General features: G+C 45.1%; 1 protein-coding gene across 1 annotated transcript in view; it reads right to left on the reverse strand.

Annotated features, from left to right (window-relative positions):
• LOC116987185 (T-box transcription factor mls-1-like) overlaps positions 1 to 6,346 on the reverse strand; it is a 38,311-nt gene extending 31,965 nt beyond the window's left edge. The window contains exon 1 of the mRNA XM_033043062.1: positions 5,871 to 6,346. Coding sequence (XP_032898953.1) covers positions 5,871 to 5,992 — 122 coding nt within the window. The 5' untranslated portion in view covers positions 5,993 to 6,346. The remainder of the gene's footprint in view (positions 1 to 5,870) is intronic.
• Between the last annotated feature and the right edge of the window lie 11,335 nt (positions 6,347 to 17,681).

Raw genomic sequence — 17,681 nt, forward strand, 5'->3', positions numbered from 1 at the left:
ATTTAAATTTGAAATGTAAGGTTAGAATGTAGAATTCACGGCTACAAACCCTCATCGCAGGAGGGTTCATAAGTGACTGAAATTAATTTAAAAAGAGGGGTGCGGAGAGGGAGTACAGAATAGGCTGAGACCTCATGCGAATTAAAACACTGACATCGTTTTGACAGACTGAATGACAATTTTCAGTCCTGAAATGTCCTATATTCCGTTCCGTTTCTGTGCCAACTCAAAATATATCAAAACCAATCAATAGCTTCAAAAAAAGATGTGTTTCTAAATGGTTAACAATTGCAATATAGTCTTGACTATGAACCAGGGATTACACGAGCTTCATAAAACAAGATTAACCAATCATTCCTTACTTAAATAACAGATAGACATGAGTATAGATAGGTCTTTATTCTTTGGAGCGCAGAAGGTTAAGGGGGGACTTGATAGAGGTCTTTAAAATGATGAGAGGGATAGACAGAGTTGACGTGGATAAGCTTTTTCTATTGAGAGTGGGGAAGATTCAAACAAGAGGACATGACTTGAGAATTAAGGGAGAGAAGTTTAGGGGTAACATGAGGGGGAACTTCTTTACTCAGAGAGTGGTAGCTGTGTGGAATGAGCTTCCAGTGGAAGTGGTGGAGGCAGGTTCGATTTTATCAGTTAAAAATAAATTGGATAGGTATATGGATGGAAAAGGAATGGAGGGTTATGGTCTGAGTGCAGGTAGATGGGACTAGGTGAGAGTAAGTGTTCGGCACGGACTAGAAGGGCTGAGATGGCCTGTTTCCGTGCTGTAATTGTTATAAGGTTATATGGTTATCTGAGGACCTCAGAACAAAATACAAACGGGGAACGCTCAATAACTATACGCTTTTCGAAGAATCAGAAGACAATGTTACCCAAGGCAACTTTAAGATTTGTACCACACCATGCATTCAAGCTAATTTAGCCTACTTTCAAATGTCAACATTGGTTGACCTTAACATAGAAAAATATAGTAACAATTGAAGTCACTCTCCCACGACTGAAGAAGGGTCCTGACCCAAGAAGGGTCCTGTCCATTTCATCCACAGATGCTGCCTGACCCACTGAGTTCATCCAGTACTTCATGTTTTGCTCAAAATTCCAGAATCTACTTCCTTGTGTCTCCACTTCCCCCAAACCTACTCCTTACTTCTCAGCTGATAAAAGCAATTCACCCTTTCTAGATTCCAATCACATACTTACTCGATATTTCACAGACACAATTTAAATTATCTTGTGTAACTCAATCAGCTTTTCACTCTCCCAACACTATTTTTTTAACCCTCAATTCAGTCTATAATTTTACTTACCATTCACATTGAAAACCCTTTTACTTTTCTTGTTCCTCTCTCATCTTCACCCCAATTCACCTTCCTTAATTCCATCGGTCCGATTTTTCTTCCCTACTCTGCCATTCATTGTTCATCACTATATTCTCTCCTCCTTTCTCACCACCCGTTTCCAGTACTTTTCTTTCTATAGAGACATTCCTGCCTAATAAGTGATTCTATTGATTCAATGCCGAGACCCTCCCATTTAGCCAAGAACCTCCACGAATGCAGGATCTGGAATCACTCGCATTAACAGCAAGGGTCCAAGTTGAAGCTGATTTTTGTCTATGGACACTAACATGTGGACTTGGTTCCCAAGCCTTTGATATAGGAACATACAGATGCACAGAGTATTTTACCCAGAGTAGGAAAATCGAGGACCAGAGGACATAGGTTCAAGGTGAAGGGGAAAAGATTTAATAGGAATCCGAGGGGTAACTTTTTCACACAGAGGGTGGTGGGTGTATGGAACAAGCTGCCAGAGGAGGTAGTTGAGGCTGGGATTATCCCATCGTTTAAGAAACAGTTGGACAGGTACATGGATAGGACAGGTTTGGAGGGATATGGACCAAGCGCAGGCAAGTGAGACTGGGGACATTGTTGGCTGGTGTGGGCGAGTTGGGCCGAAGGGCCTGTTTCCACACTGTATCACTCTATGACTCTATACAAAATGGAAGGAGGAATTGTACTTACAGCCACCGTTTCACTCCATCATCCGATGTCATAATAGATATTTTATCTTGATGACCATTACGTCATTCACTTTCCTTAATGTCCACGCTGACGTATTAAATAATGTTCTGAACGTCTACAGGGGGCTGCTGTCTAAGTTTCCAAGAGGTGACTCAGGAAAACAGCAGAAGACAATTTATTTAATGCTGGATTGTGGTAATAGGACTGATGGAATTAAGGATGGTGAATTGGGATGAAGATGGAGAGGTGTTGTCCCTCTAGTTTGCGTTTGGCCTCACTCTGACAATAGAGGAGGCTCAGGACAGAAAAGGGGAATTAAAGAGCTTGGCAAGCGAGCGATCATCTCGGCCAAGGTGGACTGAGCGAAGCTTTTTGCATATCTTTCATTCATTAGTTGTATGTGCCGTCTATATATCTCGATTCCCTCTGAGTTTTAGTCTGTGAAAAGGGTCTTGACCCGAAACATCACCTAATCCTTTTCTCCAGAAATGCTGCCTGACCCGCTGAGTTATTCCAGCTTTTTGTGTCTATCTTCAGTGTGGAAAAAATGATTAGTTCAGGAGTCTGCCAACAGTGGATAAGAAGCTGTTAAGTCTAGATATCTGGGCTTTCATGCTCCTTGTATCATTACTAAGATAAATAGTGCCAGTAACTTGTAATTTAAAAGCTTTTATATAAAGATATTGTGATTGATTAAAATAATGGTCAAGGCCTTTAGAATTTGATTGTCTGGATTCCAGAAACTTCATGCTTCTGCAGCTGTGCAGCATTTGCAAAGTAAATCAATAAACGCATGGAGTGCAGATGATCTTGTATTACAATTGTATTCGTGTGGGTCAGGATGTTCTTTAAGGAAATGCATCGCTCCTGCTAGGAAACATAATGAAGTGGGGTAATGGTGGTGACAGTGTGGACCGGTTTAGCTGCTGAGATAGCTGACGATAATCACATCAGCTGAGTCACATAAAACAGAGAGCTCATGTTCGATTTCTAACTCTGCTACATTTGCTGATTTAAGCCACGACCTTGTTATTTACAGTCATCTTAGCGTGTTGAGTTAGGGAAGGAGAGAAGCAAACAGCTGCTGGTAACCATGGCTGAATAGGACACAAAGTACTGCAGTAACTCGGCTGGTCATGCAGCATGGATAGGTGCCGTTTTGGGTTGAGACCCTTCTTCAGAAGATCCTATCCATGTTCTCCAGTGATGCTGACTGACCTGCTGAGTTGCTCCAGCACTTTGCGCCCTTTGTGTATTAACCAGCATCTGCAGTTCTTTGTTTCTACGTTGCTGAAAGGGATGTCTGTATGGACACACAATCAGTACAATGCCAAACTCAGTTCTACTGCACTCAATGGTGAATAGCCTACCAATGTTCACTGTCCAAATTCATAGATTACAGAGTAGACATGATCCCCTAAACAAGGCGGCGAGAAACAGAGTAATCGTGCTGCTTGCTTTACTGGGGATGGGGGGGGTGATCTGACTTACCCCATTTGCCATGAGTGGCTGAGCGAACTCCGAACTCTCTCCATCATACATGAAGAAGGATTCAGACCTGAAACGTCACCTATTCTTTTTCTCCAGAGTTGCTGCCTGACCCGCTGAGTTACTCCAGCATTTTGTGTCACAAGTTAATACGACTGGACGTTTCTTGGCCACTTTATTTGATGTTTACCTCTTTCCTGCTCATTCTCACAATCTGTTTTCCAGTTTGAAGAGTCAGCCATCTTAATGTTAACTCAGAATCTTGCCACTTGGAATCGAAGGCGTCTAAATCCCAAAGTGCGAACTATTCCATGAAGAATATTGTTCAAAATACTCTCAAAAATAAAATAAAAATAACTAGGTGATACTTGTTCTAGTTTGATTGGAAAACTCTCAGCTACCATGGCTGTTAGTATTGCTGAACAGGAATTGTTATCACATTTGTAGCAACAATAAACTGCAGATGCTGGTTTACACCGAAGATAGACACAAAGGTGGGTCAGGCAGCATCTCAGCAGGCCAGGTTCCCCCCTTAGTTCTTCTGCAGTTGTACAGAGCCCTAGTGAGACCACACCTGGAGTATTGTGTGCAGTTTTGGTCCCCAAATTTGAGGAAGGACATTCTTGCTATTGAGGGAGTGCAGCGTAGGTTCACCAGGTTAATTCCCGGGATGGCGGGACTGTCATGTGCTGAGAGAAATGGAGCAGCTGGGCTTGTACACTCTGGAGTTTAAAAGGATGAGAGGGAATCTCATTGAAACATATAAGATTGTGAAGGGCTTGGACACGCTAGAGGCAGGAAACATGTTCCCGATGTTAGGGGGAGTCCAGAACCAGGGGCCACAGTTTAAGAATAAGTAGTAAGCCATTTAGAACTGAGACGAGGAAACACTTTTTCTCACAGAGAGTGGCGAGTCTGTGGAATTCTCTGCCTCAGAGGGCGGTGGAGGCAGGTTCTCTGGATGCTTTCAAGAGAGAGCTAGATAGGGCTCTTAAAAATAGCGGAGTCAGGGGATATGGGGAGAAGGCAGGAACGGGGTACTGATTTAGGATGATCAGCCATGATCACAGTGAATGGCGGTGCTGGCTCGAAGGGCCAAATGGCCTCCTCCTGCACCTATTGTCTATTACTTCCTTCCCCCACCCTAGTCGGTTTACCAGTTCCACAGTTCTCCACATTGTTTCCCTCTTGCGATCACACCTACCCTACCCAACAATTGATCTACCCGGCACTGCCCTGCCTGAAGATAGACACAAAATGCTGGAGTAGCTCAGCGGGACAGGCAGCATCTCTGGGTAGAAGGATTGGGTGTCGTTTTGGGTCGAGGCCCTTCTGCAGACTCCTGAATGTGTTATTCTACTAGCTCCCCGCGGTTAAAATGACAGTCAGAATATAGGATTATAGACACGAGCGACGCGCACAGGGTACCGCACCCCACTGTGAGTCAACGTGGCCAGGTGGGTTGGAACAACAAATGTAGGGGGGACATAATGAGATGTTTAGTTTAGTTTAGTTTAGTTTAGAGATACAGCGCGGAAACAGGCCCTTCGGCCCACCGAGTCTGCACCGACCCCGCACACTAGCACTATCCTACACACACACACTAGGGACAATGTTTCACATTTATACCGTCAATTAACCTGCGAACCTGAGATCCACAAAATGCTGGTAGACAGAAATGCTGGAGAAACTCAGCGGGTGCAGCAGCATCTATGGAGCGAAGGAAATAGGCAACGTTTCAGGATGAACCCCTTCTGGAAATAGGCAACGTTTCAGGATGAAACCCTTCTGGAAATAGGCAACGTTTCAGGATGAAACCCTTCTGGAAATAGGCAACGTTTCAGGATGAAACCCTTCTGGAAATAGGCAACGTTTCGGGCCGAAACCCTTCCGGGTTTCGTCCCGAAACGTTGCCTATTTCCTTCGCTCCATAGATGCTGCTGCACCCGCTGAGTTTCTCCAGCTTTTTTGTGTACCTTTAATTTTCCAGCATCTGCAGTTCCTTCTTAAATACACAAATTACTGACTGACTGTTCAGTCTGAAGAAGGGTCTCGACCCATTCCTTCTCTCCAGAGATGCTGCCCATCCCGCTGAGTTACTCCAGCATTTTGTGTCTACCTTCGATTTAAACCAGCGTCTGTAGTTCTAACCCACAGACCTGTCCGTCTGGGTCTGGGTCTGGATCTGGGGGGAAAAAACCCCCACGCAGGTCACGGGGAGAGCGCACAAACTCCGTACAGACAAGCGCCCGGAGTCGGGATCGAACCCGTATCTCTGGCGCTGTGAGGCAGCAACTCTACCGTGATGGAAAATTAAAGATGACACCGTGTCTAATAGCGTACCTTCCTCTCCCTGTCACTATCATCTCGGTGCCCACGGAGTGGAACTTGTTCCACAGCAGCTCGTTCTCCTTGGCCAGTCTGACCATCGGGACCATGATGATCCTGCTAGTTTCCAGATCCATAGGCGGGGAATATATGATGTGGTCCAAAAACAAAATCCCTCCTTCCTTGGGAAAAGTTTCCACCGTGAAGTTGCCCGGCTGCAAACGCGCAAATCCTTCAGTTTAAGATGAGTGGTTGGCCGCACATCAGAGCGGGCGTCTCAACCCCACCACCAGTACAACAGAGAGAGAGAGACCAGCGCTGGACTTTTATCCTTCCCCCCAATGTTGGATGTTGGGCTTTGCTGAACGTGTGGATGAAAGATGAAAAAAACGGAAATATCTCCGTCAGCGTTCAAAGCCGGCGACAATGTAGACGATGCTTGTCAGAGATTGGAATAAAGCTGGCCACTCACACAGTGGCGAGGGGCGTGATTGTAGACAAGGTGGATTTGCGGTCGGATGTGGAGCCGGGTCACATTCTGAGCGCCGACGTGTGCTGATGTTTTGCGGCTTTGCTCTAAGGCTCTGGCCGGTGCAGCCGTCGCTGCTTGATCTGACCGCTCTCGTCGCTTCTGTCTGTCTGTCTGTCTGTCTGTGTCCAAGCTCAACCCGCCAGCTCTGGATTCCCCCAGCCTGTCCCCGCCTGCCTGCCTGCCTGCCTGCCAGTCTCTCTCTACCCCGATCCGGTCCCGTCTCCAACCTGGAACTAACTGGTGATCTGATCTCTCATCACAGACGCTTTGACCGGCTCAGTCTCACCTCTGCGGTTACAAGATCCCTTCCGGGAGCCTCTTCAGCCTCTCTGTTGCCGTCCCTGGATCTCCCCCCCCCCCCCCCCCCCCCCCCCCCCCCCAGTGATAGCCACAATGTCTAACTCTCAAGTTCAATCTTCTAAATTGCTGGAAAATCGAAGGCAGACAAAAATGCTGGAGAAACTCAGCGGGACAGGCAGCATCTCTGGAGAGAAGGAACGGGAGACGTATCGGGTCGAGACCCTTCTTCAGACGAATTGATCAGTCAAATTGTTGCCTTTGACTTAGCTGTAGTAGATTAAAAAAATATATAAAGCAGTCAAGACGGCTCGAAGCTCTCCCATCACCCAGTCTAGTCCTGGTGTGTGTGTGTGTGGGAAGGAACTGCAGATGCTGGTTTAAACCGAAGCTAGACACTAAAAGCTGGAGTAACTAACTCAGCGGGACAGGCAGCAGCATCCATGGGGAGGAGGAATATGTGACGTTTCGGGTCGAGACCCTTCCCATTAGGTCAATCAGTTACTCGGAAAGAGAGGGGGGGGTGGGGTGGGGAATAAAAACTGGTTACAGCATCTGACGTGTCAATTTCGCCCTCAAGCCCCAGATTCAGGCACCAGTTAGTTACACGAAACTGCATTTTCACCCAAACACAAACCGGTTGCACAAACAGTTGCGGCAAGTAGCAGCCGGCAGCAGGCAGCTTTGGGATATTATAATATACTCGCAGCAACCGGCGCCTCGTCCCTTGCTAAAGAGAGACAGAGCCGTTTGTTGGGGCAGTGTTATTTTGCACGTTGTTTCCTGAAGAATTGGTTAAAAAAAAATTCATCACTTAATTCAGAATTTAATTCGGGGTGAATTATGATAACAGAGCGGCTTTTTAAAACTTCTGGATCAAGGTTGGGCAATTCCAGTGGCGATTTTCAGCGACATTATTGAGCAATCAATTACTTCCACGCACTTTCTTCCTGTTAATTACCCTAATTCTCAAAATTTATATTCTCTCGTTCACCAAAAAAATGACAACGATTCAATTAGCCGCACAAAGTGCCATTTACGATAATGGTCTATTATGTGAACAAATGGATGGATGAGTTTTATAAAATAGCCCAAGTGGTGAGTGTATATGTGATGGGATTCTCAAATAAAATCAGGAGATAGATAGCTGAAAACACGGAACAGAACATGGGCCTGAAGAAGGAGCTCGATCTTGTCAACAAAAGTCTCTTCTGCAAGGGGTTTGAGCGACTAGGTTGCTGCTAGATCAAGTGTCTTGGGTGGACACCAGGAGTCAGGGTTCATGTTGAACGCCAATTATTTTTCATCTGAATATTTTAATTTGAGTATAGAAAGTGCAGTATCAAGAATGAGGAATGTTATACCTGAAATGTTGGAAGGAAGCTATTTCACTGTGGACTTCTAGAAAGCAGTTTTGGTTGGTTATTATCTAAATGGTGGCCGACTAGGAAAAGGGGAGATGCAGCGAGACCTGGGTGTCATGGTACACCAGTCATTGAAAGTGGGCATGCAGGTGCAGCAGGCAGTGAAGAAAGCGAATGGTATGTTAGCTTTCATAGCAAAAGGATTTGAGTATAGGAGCAGGGAGGTTCTACTGCAGTTGTACAGGGTCTTGGTGAGACCACACCTGGAGTATTGCGTACAGTTTTGGTCTCCAAATCTGAGGAAGGACATTATTGCCATAGAGGGAGTGCAGAGAAGGTTCACCAGACTGATTCCTGGGATGTCAGGACTGTCTTATGAAGAAAGACTGGATAGACTTGGTTTATACTCTCTAGAATTTAGGAGATTAAGAGGGGATCTTATAGAAACTTACAAAACTCTTAAGGGGTTGGACAGGCTAGATGCAGGAAGATTACTCCCGATGTTGGGGAAGTCCAGGACAAGGGGCAAATCCTTTAAAACCGAGATGAGAAGAACTTTTTTCACACAGAGAGTGGTGAATCTCTGGAACTCCCTGCCACAGAGGGTAGTCGAGGCCAGTTCATTGGCTATATTTAAGAGGGAGTTAGATGTGGCCCTTGTGGCTAAGGGGATCAGAGGGTATGGAGAGAAGGCAGGTACGGGATACTGAGTTGGATGATCAGCCATGATCATATTGAATGGCGGTGCAGGCTCGAAGGGCCGAATGGCCTACTCCTGCACCTAATTTCTATGTTTCTATGTTTCTATGTAATGGAAGACTAGGAAATTAATTAAATTAAGGATGAATGACAAGGACTGGGGACTGAATGCAATTGCTCTATCAAAAAGCCAGCCAGCACAGACACGCTGCAATGGACTGAATGGTCTCTAGTTGTTCTCTTCCACACTTTTTATTCACACTTTGTTGACTGTCAGATGACAATTCCGTACTGACAAATGTAGAATAACATACACAATTCATTGTAGAAAGAAGGAACTGCAGAGGCCGGTTTACAAAAAAAAGATACCTTCTTTGGCTCTGAAAAGTTAACTTACTTTAGCTAAATCAGCAATGTGATATTACAGTGAGCATTAATGGACATGTGCTGGGGCAGGGAGTAGCGTGAGCTTCCATGCTTGATCATGATCCAGTAAACACATTGAAAAACATTGAAATATTGATACATAGAAAATAGGTGCAGGAGTAGGCCATTCGGCCCTTCGAGCCTCTGATACAGTTGACCTGCTCTGAACTCTGAACTGAAATCAGAAAAACGATTTCCAGGCAGATGGAGAGAGATCTTCAAGCTCATTCTCAAAGTTTCCTTGAAAATTGTAACGTAATCATTGGCTCACTGGAACCCATCGCTTGTTGGGTTGAGGATGCCTTAGTGGTCCGAAGAGGCTGCTAAAAGCTTATCTTTGATGTGGCAGAGTCTGCCATAGTAGGACTGGAGGTGCTTGATAAAATGTGTAGGAAGGAACTGCAGATGCTGGTTTACACCAAAGATAGACACACATGTCTTCGAGCTAGAACCGCCATTCATTGTGATCATGGCTGATCATCCACAACAGTAACCCGTGCCTGCCTTCTCCCCATCTCTTGATTCCGCTAGCCCCTAGAGCTCTATCTAACTCTCTCTTAAATCCATCCAGTAAATTGGCCTCCACTGCCCTCCGTGGCAGGGAATTCCACAAATTCACAACTCTCTGAGTGAAAAAGTTTTTTTCTCATCTCAGTTTTAAATGACCTCCCCTTTATTCTTAGTCTGTGGCCCTTGGTTCTAGACTCCCCCAACATTGGAAACATTTTTCCTGCATCTAGCTTGTCCAGTCCTTTTATAATTTTATATGTTTCTCATCATGCGACTGCTCAAAGCAGAGTTCCTTTTTCAGAAGTGGAATGTGTCACTTAGTGTATTCAAAGTACCGCAAGCAAGAATGAGAATTCGGATGAGAAACCTCTCCCTTCTCGATCTCCAAAATAACTCGGCAGAAAATGGTGGATCGCAGTTTGTATATCGTGGCCTTTTATCTTCCAGAAGCCAAAGGAACAGGTTTACTCTTTATTGAAGAATATTTTGTGCATTGATTCTTGCAAACCTTTAGTGCAATCTGAATGAAAATGGATACGATTTTATATGAAAAAAATATTCGTTATGATTTCTCAAACACGCATTGATCCCAGGAATCAGATATTTGCCCAGCTACTTTTTGAGTGAGCTGTAACGAGAGTCTTTTGTGCACAGGTCGGAAAACATTGAGGAAAATTACATTTTCCTGATCTTAACATATTTTGTACATTTGTCATCCACCTACATGCGTGGTGATTTGAAACCAAAACATATCATTGCTACTTGATTAGAAAGTGGGCAGACCAACTTTTTTTGTGTGAACTCCTCTATTAAGTTACAGGCAAATAAACACAAGTAGTTATAGAACAAATTGCACGTAATGACACCTGATGGTTCTTGTACAAATGCATTAATTGCCTGAAACATGTTCAAAAATGAATATTATCAGTGTAACCGTAACAACCAGTATTCCATCTCTTTACAGATAATTTTCTCCAGCTATTGACCAGTTCAGTGGACAATTTATCTTTTAATATAAAATTATGTCTTTTTTTGAAGTTCAAATAGATATGGTGTGAACATTTAGCAAGCCTGGAAGTCCTAGTGAAGATAGTCAGAAAGAAGTGCAGATGTTGGTTTAAATCGAAGGTAGACACAAAATGCTGGAGTAACTCAGCGGGACAGGCTACTCTCTGACATCAGTCTGAACGCCCACTCCCCTGATATCAGTCTGAAGCTCACCGTTTGACCTGTTTTTACAAAATGTTAAATGGTCAGCTCCACATAGATTACAAGACCTACACCAAACCCAAACCAATTAGGAGCAGACGAGGGCATTCGATGCAATTTGTGATCCCAGCTACAAAGACAGACGTGTACAGCAATTCGTTCTTCCCCCGCATAATTAAAGCATGGAATAATCTCCACCCAACTATAGTTACCCAACCAGATGCAACTAAATTTAAAGTAGCTCTTTCTTCCCAATAACCCTTTCTGGCTAAAGCCCTCCCTTCACCACCTCCAGTTTAAATTCCATTTGGAATATTTTGGAGGACCAAGAAACCAAGAAACCAAGAACCAAGAAGAAGAACCAAGAAGAAGGGTCTCGACCCGAAACGTCGCCCATTCCTTCATAGTGGAGTGGAGGCCAAATCACTGGATGGATTTAAGAGAGAGTTAGATGGAGCTCGAGGGGCTAGTGGAATCAAGGGATATGGGGAGAAGGCAGGCATGGGTTATTGATTTGGGACGATCAGCCATGATCACAATGAATGGCGGTGCTGGCTCGAAAGGCCGAATGGCCTCCTCCTGCACCTATTTTTTATGTTTCTATGTTTCTCTCCAGAGATGCTGCCTGTCCCGCTGAGTTACTCCAGCATTTTGTGTCTATCCCAGTGAAAATACTTTAGATTGCATTCATCCTCATAATAAAGAAAACTGCCGATCACTATTCAAGTTGAATGGTTAGTCCAGACTCTTGGATTGATATCAGATTTCATTGTATGTCTTGCTATCTCACACAAATTGGCTATCAGCATCTTTAGCAGGCACGACTCGTTCCCTCCTCTAGTTCATTAATGTTGTTGTTGAAGAACAAAACCCCAGGTACTTGCCTGTGGAGAGCTGCACAAGTCTCCTCTCCCAAGGTGGTGTATTCCCACTTTGCTTCATGTTGTCTCGTCAATCTTCGATCCACCGTATTCACCTCATTTTCAGAGTCCTTATCTCCACCGTGTGCCGTGTGAAGTGCTTTATCAAGTACCCTTTGAAAGACAGTATCTCTAATATATTATTTATACCTAATATTTATATTTATATTTATATCTAATAACTGTGCAAAAAATAGTCAATTGGAAAGATTTAACATGTCCACAGTTACATGCTGACTTTCATTAATCATACTGCAACGAACAGAATACATTGGTTGATATTCTTCTGGGAAATAATGGAAACACTTTCTACTATAGGAAACTACAGGAGTAAAGAGGTTCTTCTGCAGTTGTATAGGGCTCTGGTGAGACCACGTCTGGAGTATTGTGTACAGTTTTGGTCTCCCAACTTGAGGACGGACATCCTTGTGATTGAGGCAGTGCAGCGTAGGTTCACGAGATTGATCCCTGGGATGGCGGGACTGTCATATGAGGAAAGATTGGAAAGACTAGGCTTGTATTCACTGGAGTTTGGAAGGATGAGGGGGGGGTCTTATAGAAACATATAAAATTATAAAAGGACTGGACAAGCTAGATGCAGGAAAAATGTTCCCAATGTTGGGCGAGTCCAGAACCAGGGGCCACAGTCTTAGAATAAAGGGGAGGTCATTTAAGACTGAGGTGAGAAAAAAACATTTTCACCCAGAGAGTTGTGAATTTATGGAATTCCCTGCCACAGAGGGCAGTGGAGGCCAAATCATTGGATGGTTTTAAGAGAGAGTTAGATAGAGCTCCAGGGACTAGTGGAGTCAAAGGATTATGGGGAGAAGGCAGGCACGGGTTATTGATAGGGGACGATCAGCCATGATCACAATGAATGGCGGTGTTGGCTCGAAGGGCCGAATGGCCTCCTCCTGCACCTATTTTCTATGTTTCTTTCTGGTGAACAATATTTTGTAGCCCGTGTCTCAATGTACTTGTGTATTCGACGATAAACTCGACTTGTAGTTTGGGAAACATTTGAAAACACCAAAAGTATTTTTTTTCAACCAAGTTAAAACAGTGAAACTCTCTATATCTCGTGTCCACATACATATTCAGGGTCTGTAGGAAGGAACTGCAGATGCTGGTTTAAACCACCAAAGATAAACACAAATAGCTGGAGTAACTCAGTGGGACAGGCAGCAACTCTGGAGAGAAGGAACGGGTGACATTTTGGGTCGACACCTTTCTTCAGAGGATAGACACAAAAAGCTGGAGTAACTCAGCGGGTCAGACGGCATCTCTGGAGAAAAGGAATAGGTGACGTTTCGGGTCGAGACCCTTCTTCTTGTCTGACCCGCTGAGTTACTCCTGCTTTTTGTGTGGTTTTTTTTGTAGCCCCCCCCCCCCTCGGTCATGACTGACCATGGGTGATGCATCCTGGTTGTTGGCTGCTTGCTCCAAACCTTGGCCGGAGCAGCTTGGCTTGTGGCTGAAGAGACCAATGTGGGAGTGACAGTCTCTGTGGCAAAGGTCACATTTGTGTGTGTGGTCTCTGGTCTGTTGGAGTTGCCGTGCACCTTTCCGCGCTCCCGCGTGCATCAGTTTCTCTTCCTCCCGTTTTGAGATGTTGGTTCAGGGCACATCTCCACCTCGTGCGGTCAGCTGCAAGGCTCTCCCAGTACACCACATCGATGTCGAACGCCTTCATATCTCCCTTGCGTCCATCCTTGTAACATCGTTGTGTCTTATCTTCAGTTTAAACCAGCAGTTCTTTCCCACCCAAATATTCAGGGGATCATGAACAGTATACCTCACCCTAAACCCAGCAGCTCAGGACTAAGTATACAACTCACAAGTTCTGGTAAACTCATTTCTTTAAGGCAACCTTTAACTTTGCTGAATAAAATAAAATTGAGCCTGAATGTGCATTAGAAGAATTTAAGGAGGATTCTTTAAGTATGTCAACTTAAGGTGAAAATTACACTTGGGAATGTTGCCAAACTCATGATGGATCTGTATGTTAATTGCCAATACAGACATAGAATTGCTGCCTTATACCCCTGTCCCACTTAGGAAACCTGAACGGAAACCTCTGCAGACTTTGCGCCCCACCCAAGGTTTCCGTGCGGTTCCCGGAGGTTTTTGTCAGTCTCCCTACCTGCTTCCACTGCCTGCAACCTCCGGCAACCACCTGCAACCTCCGGGAACCGCACGGAAACCTTGGGTGGGGCGCAAAGTCTCCAGAGGTTTCCGTTCAGGTTTCTTAAGTGGGACAGGGGCATTAGTAGAGACCTGGCTTTGATCCTGACTATGGGTGCTGTCTTCATGGAATTTGTACCTTATCCCCGGGACCGTGTGGGTTTCTGTCGGGTGCTCCGGATTCCTCCCACATTCGGTGGACGTGCAGGTTTGTAGGTTAATTGGCTTCAGTAAATTGTCTCTAGTGTGCCCGAAACGTTGCCTATTTCCTTCGCTCCATAGATGCTGCTGCACCCACTGAGTTTCTCCAGCTTTTTTGTCTACCTTCGATTTTCCAGCATCTGCAGTTCCTTCTTAAACAGAAACTAAACTAGTTGGGTTACCAAGATGGTGATTGTTTTCATTGAACAATAAACATATTCACAAAATGCTGGAGTAACTCAGCGGGACAGGCAGCATCTCTGAAGAGAAGGAGTGGGTGACATATCAAGTCAAGACCCTTCTTCAGAATAGGGGTCTCAACCCAAATCGTCACCCATTCCTTCTCTCTAGAGACGCTGCCTGTCCCGCTGAGTTACTCCAGCATTTTGTGCTTATCTTCGGGTAAACCAGCAACTGCAGTTCCTTCCTACACAGGAAACATATTCATCTGTGTTTAAGAAGGAACCGCAGATGCTGGAAAATCGAAGGTAGACAAAAGTGCTGGAGAAACTCAGCGGGTGCAGCAGCATCTATGGAGCGAAGGAAATGGGCAACGTTTCGGGCCGAAGTCTGAAGAAGGGTTTCGGCCCGAAATGTTGCCTATTTCCTTCGCTCCATAGATGCTGCTGCACCCGCTGAGTTTCTCCAGCACTTTTGGCCAACATATTCACCTGTTGGCATCCACAATGGATGAACAAAATCATCCCTGTGCTCTCTGGTACCTGCCCGGGACGACATTACTCATCGGGCTCCATTTCAAGGTGATCTACGGACAAGTGGAATTGCAGAGCCTCTAATGTATGTGGTCCCAGCAGACGTCAGCCAACACTGCACAAACCCAAGGCTCTCCTGATCTGCACGGGAAGGAACCAAAAATCACCATTTGTCACAAAGTCAGATTAACATCCAGACAAGTCTGAGTCATGGTAATGTCACCGTCACCTCTATTTATAACCAAGATAAAATGAGTAACATATCATGTTACGTGTAGAACACTGCTTGTTCCAGGGTTTAATTTCCTCTGGGCACTATTTTTAGCTCTGGTTTAAATAGGTTAGCAACACAACAGAGGGAGATTTATCAAGGATAACCAATGAGCTAAGTTCAGTGAGGAAATGAAATCTCATGGAAGGAACTGGTACATCATCTCCAATGAAATTTGTGATTAAGTAACTTACTAGACATCTTTAGGTGTCACTCTTGTATGTATCAATGTCATAAAGTCATAGCGTGACACTGTATGGAAATAGGCCCTTCGGCCCAACTTGCACGCACCGACCAACATGTCCCAGCTCCCACTTGCCAGCATTTGGTCCATATCCCTCCAAACCTGTCCTATCCATGTACCTGTTTCTTAAATGTTGGGATAGTTCCTGTCTCAACATATTCCGTTTATGCAGTCTGCACCCTAGCGGCATAAACGTTGACTTCTCCAATTTCCGGTAGCCCTTGCTGTCTGCTCCTCTTCTCAGCTCTCCCTCAGCCCTCTGGCTCCTCCTCATCCTTTCTCCTTTCTTCTCCTCTCCCCTCCCCCTTTCCCCCCCACCCTACATCAGCCCGAGGAAGGGTTTCGGCCCGAAACGTCGCCTATTTCCTTCGCTCCATAGATGCTGCCGCACCCGCTGAGTTTGTCCAGCACTTTTGTCTCCCTCCTGTATCAACTACCTCCTCTGGCAGCTCGTTCCATACACCCACCCACCACACTATTCCATACATCCACCACAGAGTCCTAATAAATCATTCCCCCTTCACCTTAAACCTATATCTGACCAATATAACCTGACCAATGTGCAGTAAAGATTCAGCCAACTTTTAGAATAGGAACCAAAATACTCAATAGTTCTAGTACAAGGGCCGAGGATTCCACTAAGGAATCTCAATGGGGAATGACAGAGAGAAAATACATTTTTCGCACAAACTTTTCTTATAAGCTTGGGCAGCTTAAATTCAGGGGTATTAATATTGATTTCTCTAACTTCAAGTAACCCTTGCATCCCTTCTCTCCCTTTCCCTCCCTCACCCAAGTCATTGTACCAGCTTCAAAGCCGTCTTGTTGAGTCTCATTGTTTGTAATTCATTTTCACCTAGCTCACAGCTAACAATGGCCTGTTCCCTTTACCATATTGATGTTTTTGCATATCTTTCATTCACAATATCTCTCTTTATTACCGTCTATATCTCTCGTTTCCCTTTCCCCTGACCCTCTGAAGAAGTGCCTCGACCCGAAATGTCACCTATTCCTTTGCTCCAGAGCTGCTATCTGACCCGTTGAGTTACTCCAGCTTTTTGTGTCCATCTTCAGAAAATAAAATTGTCAGACGGCTTAATTAGAGGCAGTCAGACTGCCCTGTCTGAAGAAGGGTCTCGACCCGAAATATCACCCAATCCTTCTCTCCAGAGATGCTGCCTGACCCGCTGAGTTACTCCAGCATTTTGTGTCTATGCTCAATATAGCCCTAGTTTATGCCCAGTCTCTGCTTTCGTGGAGAAGCAGGGTGGCTACTATTATTGTCTTCATATTTCAGGCTGATGAGGAGAAACAAGGACAGATTTGCCACTTCCAATCACCCTTTTAGTGCCCTTTCTAAAGAAAAAATGCCTGATCTGACATTGGAGAGTTCACAGGACACTCACTTTGTGCATGAGAGAAGAATATGTATTTGACAGGTATAAATGAAAAGGTAGTATGTTAGACTAAACAGAGAAAAAATCAATGGAATATCTTCGATAAATGTACAAAATGCCATTCACGTTGAACGGAAAGACCGGCACGGTGGTGCAGCGGTGGAGTTGCTGCCGCACAGCGCCAGAGACCCGGGTTCGATTCAGACTACGGGTGCTTTACGGAGTTTGTACATTCTCCCCGTGACCGTGTGGGTTTTCCCCGTGTGCTCCGGTTTCCTCCCACACTCCAAAGACGTGCAGGTTTATAGGTTAATTGTCTTGGATAAATACTGTCCATTGTCCCTAGAGTGTAGTATAGTGCAAAGATCCTATAGCGGACGGAGCAAGATAGCCCACTCCTGCTAAATAATAATGGATGGGATTTATATAGCGCCTTTCTAATACTCAAGGCGCTTTACATCGCATTATTCATTCACTCCTCAGTCACACTCGGTGGTGGTAAGCTACTTCTGTAGCCACAGCTGCCCTGGGGCAGACTGACGGAAGCGTGGCTGCCAATCTGCGCCTACGGCCCCTCCGACCACCACCAATCACTCACACACATTCACATACATTCACACACAGGCAAAGGTGGGTGAAGTGTCTTGCCCAAGGACACAACGACAGTATGCACTCCAAGCGGGATTCGAACCGGCTACCTTTCGGTTGCCAGCCGAACACCTAGCCCATTGTGCCATCTGTCGCTAAATGCAATGGGCTGACGTGTAGTACGCAACAGAATGGAACGTGGGCCTTTTTTTCATCCATTTCCGTAACCCGACCCGATCCGACCCGCAGTGTAATCAACGTTGCGGGGGAA

The sequence above is a fragment of the Amblyraja radiata genome, chromosome 25, assembly GCF_010909765.2.
Source record: "Amblyraja radiata isolate CabotCenter1 chromosome 25, sAmbRad1.1.pri, whole genome shotgun sequence".
In the NCBI taxonomy this organism is placed as follows: Eukaryota; Metazoa; Chordata; class Chondrichthyes; order Rajiformes; family Rajidae; genus Amblyraja; species Amblyraja radiata.